Source organism: Terrapene carolina, unplaced genomic scaffold, assembly GCF_002925995.2.
Source record: "Terrapene carolina triunguis isolate 2854851 unplaced genomic scaffold, T_m_triunguis-2.0 Scaffold506, whole genome shotgun sequence".
NCBI classification, from domain to species: Eukaryota; Metazoa; Chordata; order Testudines; family Emydidae; genus Terrapene; species Terrapene triunguis.
Window position 1 is genome coordinate 3702 of NW_020664857.1, and position 4559 is coordinate 8260.

The 4559-nt window shown below is 73.5% G+C and overlaps 1 protein-coding gene across 1 annotated transcript; it reads left to right on the forward strand.

Annotated features, from left to right (window-relative positions):
* Positions 1 to 2494: 2494 nt before the first annotated feature.
* On the forward strand, positions 2495 to 4469 carry CUNH11orf42 (chromosome unknown C11orf42 homolog). Its single transcript, XM_026658707.1, has 3 exons — positions 2495 to 2566; positions 3193 to 3795; positions 4356 to 4469. The coding sequence occupies exons 1-3, from the start codon at positions 2495 to 2497 to the stop codon at positions 4467 to 4469; spliced, it is 789 nt and encodes a 262-aa protein (XP_026514492.1).
* Positions 4470 to 4559: the final 90 nt, after the last annotated feature.

Consider the following 4559-nt stretch of genomic DNA (forward strand, 5'->3'; position numbering starts at 1 on the left):
GGCTAGCAGGGGGCTGCGGGTCAGGAGTGAGGGGCACCGGCAGAGCTCAGAGGGGGATCCCAGGGGGCTGCGGGTCGGGAGTGAGGGGCACCGGCAGAGCTCACAGGGGGAGGGGGGATCCCAGGGGGCTGCGGGTCGGGAGTGAGGGGCACCGGCAGAGCTGCTTGTGTTTGGTCGGTCGCCTGGGTCCTGCACAATCCGGGGCTGTATCTGGTGTTGCTACAATGTCTCAGGAGGCTGGGGGCTGCACTCATTTGCATATATTTGCATAACTTTCTGTAATAAATACCCACAACCTTGATCTGGCGTGTTGGTGTGGGGAGGGGAGGGGAGGGGAGGGTCTGCCCCATGGGGCTCGCCTGGGGGTCAGTAACTGGGGGGTGTCAAGGCTGGCTGGGGGCCAGGTCACTCTGGTACTGGGTCCCCCCCGCCTGGGTTATTCTCAGCCACTGCCCGGGAGGGGCCTGGGGGAGTCATGGGGGAGGGGCTGCACCTGGGTGGGGGGCAGAGCCCCCCCAAGCCTCCCCCAGCCAGTGCCTCTCCCTTGGGCTGTGCCCGGCAGCTGCTCAGGGGTCACTGCTTGGCACCCCCCCCGGCATGCAATGGGCTCGTGAGCCCCGAACCCCCCCTCCCCCATTGCCCCCGGCTCACTCCATGCGCCCCACGCCCGGGGGGCCTGGGCACGATTCCCAGCAGAGAACAGACGGAGACGCGTCCCGGAGCCAGTGGCTACGGCTGGCGCCCGAGAACAGGCGGGACGGGACGGGCTGGGCTGGGTGGGGCAGCGCAGGGCTGGGACAGGATGGGACAGGGCGGGGCCCAGCCCCAGGTGGCTGTTCACATGAGGCTGGAGCCGGCTGGAGGCCCCTGGTGCTGGGGGGGGCCACACGCTGTCCTGTCTGGGGGTCACGGCCCCGGCCTAGCCCCTGCGCTGTCCCCATGGCGGCCCAGCCGCGCCCCGCTGGACGGGCCCCACGGCGAGTGGGCTGCAGGGCCAAGGGCAGAGCCAGGAACAGGGCTGGGGCCCTCCCGGCCGCCTGCCCGATGCTGCTGTGGGGGCCCCGCCTGGCAGGCGCCGGGAGCCGCACAATGGTTGGCGGGAGCCCAGGGTGGCCACCTCCTGCCCAGTCCCCTCTGCCGCCATGGCCTGGGCAGGCTGTGGGGGGGGGCAGGGGGGGCTGGACAAGGACCCCCGAGGCCAGGACCAGGCTGCAGGGGGGGGCCCAGGACCAGGCTCCCCGCTGGGCCCTGGCTCTCAGCGACGCCCGCACCGCCCCAGGCCAGGGGGAGCCCAGGCCCCATTCACACCTGGCGCTGCCCCACAGAGGGGCCCCGCAAGCTGGGCGGGATGGGGGGGGCTCCTGGCCGGGCACCTGCTCTTCCCTCCTGCCAGGCTGCGGGTGCTGGATCCTGGGCCTGAGTCCCCCCGGGCAGCTGCTCCCCCAGCCCCTCCCCGGGCCCAGCCGGCCCCCGCGGGCAGCGCCCCAGGCTGGTGCCGGGAGTCCCACGTTGCGTGGTGGCAGCGCCGGCCCCTGGGTGCAGGGGGAGCCCGGCTGCCCGAGCTGCGTCCTCTGCACCCAGCGCCTGCACCTCCAGCCCCTGCCAGCCCCTGGGGGAGCCCGGGAGCCCCCACCCAGCGTCACTTGCTGGGAATGGGCCTTAAACTGCCGGGGCCGGTGCAGCCACCTCTGGGGTGGAGCACGGGGGGGGGGCTGGTTAGACATGACCCCTCGCCTGGTGCAGCCACCTCTGGGGTGGGGAGGGGGGCTGGTTAACCGCTGCTGTCCGTGCCCGATGGACGCGCCCGGGGGAGGCCCAGCTGGGACGTCAGGTGAAAGTCTGACTGTGGGGCCTGGGGCCGGCACTGACTGCGAGGGGTGAGCACCCCCCTGACCCCTCCCACACCCCAGTGCAGCCCCCCCCCCCCGCCCCCCCCCCCCCCCCCCCCCCACCGCCACGAAACTGAGCCTCCAGCTCCTGCCACAGCAACGTTAAATGCTCTGCTGAGCGGCAGGCCCCCCTCCCGGAACTGTCCCCCCCCGCTCCCTCCCTTCCTGCCCCCAACCTGCTGCGCCCCACCCCCACAGTAGTGCCATGGGGCAGGGACCCAGTGACCCTGCCTGCCCCGGGCCATGGGACTGTGGCCCCTGTGCTGACCGGCCTGCGCCAACGGGGGCCAGGAGCCTGGAGGGGCCACACCCAACTCTGCAGGGCCCCCCGCTGCCCCAGTGGCCTGTGGAACTCCCCACCCCCAGGTCCCCGGCCGCACAGGGCCAGAGCGGGGTGCAGAGAAGGGTCTGGCCCCCCCCCCGCCCAGGGCACCAGTCACATCCCCCCACAGGGGGTGCCCCCTGGCAGTGCCCTGAGGTGGGGGGGAGGGGGTGATGGAGCCAGCAGCGCTTTGTGACCTCACAGCCTGGCCCCACACCCAGCTGGGCCCCAGACCTGGGCTCTCCAGGCAGGGCCAGTGCAGCCCCACGCCCCGCCCCCCACCATGGTGGACAGCGGGGCCTCGGTGCTGGAGATCGGGGAGGCCGATGCCAACTGGGCGCTGATCAGAGACAAGGTGGGGGCATGGCTGGCGGGGGTGGGGGCCACAGCCCAGGTTCTGCCTGTGGGGGGGGGTCACATGCCCAGCCCCACGTCCAGCCCGGGGGGAGCCCAGACCAAGGGTGCTCGGTGCTGGGAAGGGAGCCCCTGAGGTGCGCTGAGGGCAGAGCACCACTGTGGTGCTGGGGGCACACCCCAGAGCCAGCCGCATCTCCGGGCCGGGCCAGGGGTCCCCGTATAACCAGCCCCCATGCCCCACCCCAGAGCCAGCCGCATCTCCGGGCTGGGCCAGGGGTCATAACCAGCCCCCGTGCCCCACCCCAGAGCCAGCTGCATCTCAGTGCTGGGCCAGGAGTCCCCGTATAACCAGCCCCCCGTGCCCCACCCCAGAGCCAGCCGCATATCCAGGCCGGGCCGGGGGCCCCATATAACCAGCCTGTGCACGCTACACCAGAGCCAGTCACATTTCACCACTGGCTGTGGGGTCCCCATAGAACCAGCCCCCCTGCCCCACCCCAGAGGGGCCGCGGCTCTGGGCCGGGCGAGGGAGGGTCCAGCCATTCATCCTTCGGGCTGCGACTGGCTCGGTGGCCCACGAGGGGTCCCCGTCCCCAGCCCCTCCAACCGGTGCCATCCCGGCAGGTGGTCGAGGAGCGCTTTGGCCCTGCCGCGGTGCCCGTGCCCTTCCTGGAGGACGCGTCGGCCTACGACCTGCTGAGCGTGCTGGTGAGGAAGCCGGGCCGGGCACGGCGGCTACTGGGGCGGGCGCGGCCCCTGGTGCCGGTGGGGGCGCTGGCGCAGCTGGCGCAGCAGGGGCTGGAGCTGGGGGCGCTGGCGTGCTGCACGCGGGAATACAGGGCGCGGGGCGAGGCGCACTACGAGGAGACGCGGCTGGTGGCGGGCGCCCCCTGCCACATCCAGCTGCAGCTGGCCAGCGTGCACAAGAAGGTGGCCTTCCTGGCCCTGCGCCCCGGCCAGCTGGCCCTGCGCCCCGACCTGCCCTGGCTCCGCGGCCTGCGCAGCCTCTACCTCCTGCATGAGGTCTTCTACTGCGGCGGGCTGGCGCTGGCCGTCAGGCGGGGGCAATGCCAGCGCACCCTGCGCCTGCCGGGGCCCCGGCCCCTCGCCTTCTGCTGCCTCAAGTTCGCCCTCGGCCCCCGCGGCCTCCTCGGCCCCCAGAAACCCCTGGGGCCCGCGCTGCCCGCCAGGGCCGCCTGGCTCAAGCTGCCCGCGCCGGAGCCCCCGGCCCCTCCCGCCGAGAGCAAGAGCAGCCCCCAGGGCTGGAGCCCCTTCCGCAGGGCCAAGACAGGTAACGGGCTGGGGGGTCCGTGGGCCTCGGGGGGCGGGCATGGGGATCGTAAGGCCAGCCCCAGCCTTGGCCACTACTGGGGGACAGGTAACCCGGCCTGGGTGGGGGCCATGGGCACTGGGGGGCCCATAGGGGGCTGGGGGCACTGGGGGGCTGGGGGCACTGGGGGCCATGGGCACTGGGGGGCCCATGGGGGGCTGGGGGCCATGGGGAGCTTAGGACCAGCCTTGGCCCTCACTCCGGGGCAGGCAGCACTGGACTGAGCCCGGCCCCGGGGGTCGCCTGGCTCTGGGGGGTGGGGAACACGGGGTTATTTAGGGCAGCCCAGGGGCGGGGGATTCTGGGGGTCTCGGGGAGCCCCGGCAGGGTCCGGCTCGCAGCCTGGCTTGGCTCCCCTCAGCTCTGGGCCGGAGCGCGCCCAGCCAGTGCCCGCTCTAGGGCAGTACGGACCCCCAAGCGCCCTGCAACGCCAGCCCCCTCTCTGCCCTCAGGGAAGTGGCCGTTCGCCAGGCGCCGCGCCCAGCCAGCCGCCCCCCGGCGCGGGGACCCCGACCGGCACGCCATGTCCCTGCCCCTGCTGCCGAGTGCCGAGTCCGACAGCGACGGCTGAGCCGGGCCCCGAACCCCGGCCCGCCATGAAACACGGCATCTGCACTGAACCAGCTGGGCGTCTGCGTGTCCTGGGGTCCCAGGGCAGGGC

Bases quoted from the DNA above. Each gene is read 5' to 3' on its own strand.
- CUNH11orf42 (XM_026658707.1), top strand. From the start codon at position 2,495: ATGGTGGACAGCGGGGCCTCGGTGCTGGAGATCGGGGAGGCCGATGCC. The intron at 2,567-3,192 runs GTGGGGGCATGG...CCATCCCGGCAG, and splicing joins GGGCGCTGATCAGAGACAAG to GTGGTCGAGGAGCGCTTTGG. The intron at 3,796-4,355 runs GCCCCTCCCGCC...CCCTCAGGGAAG, and splicing joins TGCCCGCGCCGGAGCCCCCG to TGGCCGTTCGCCAGGCGCCG.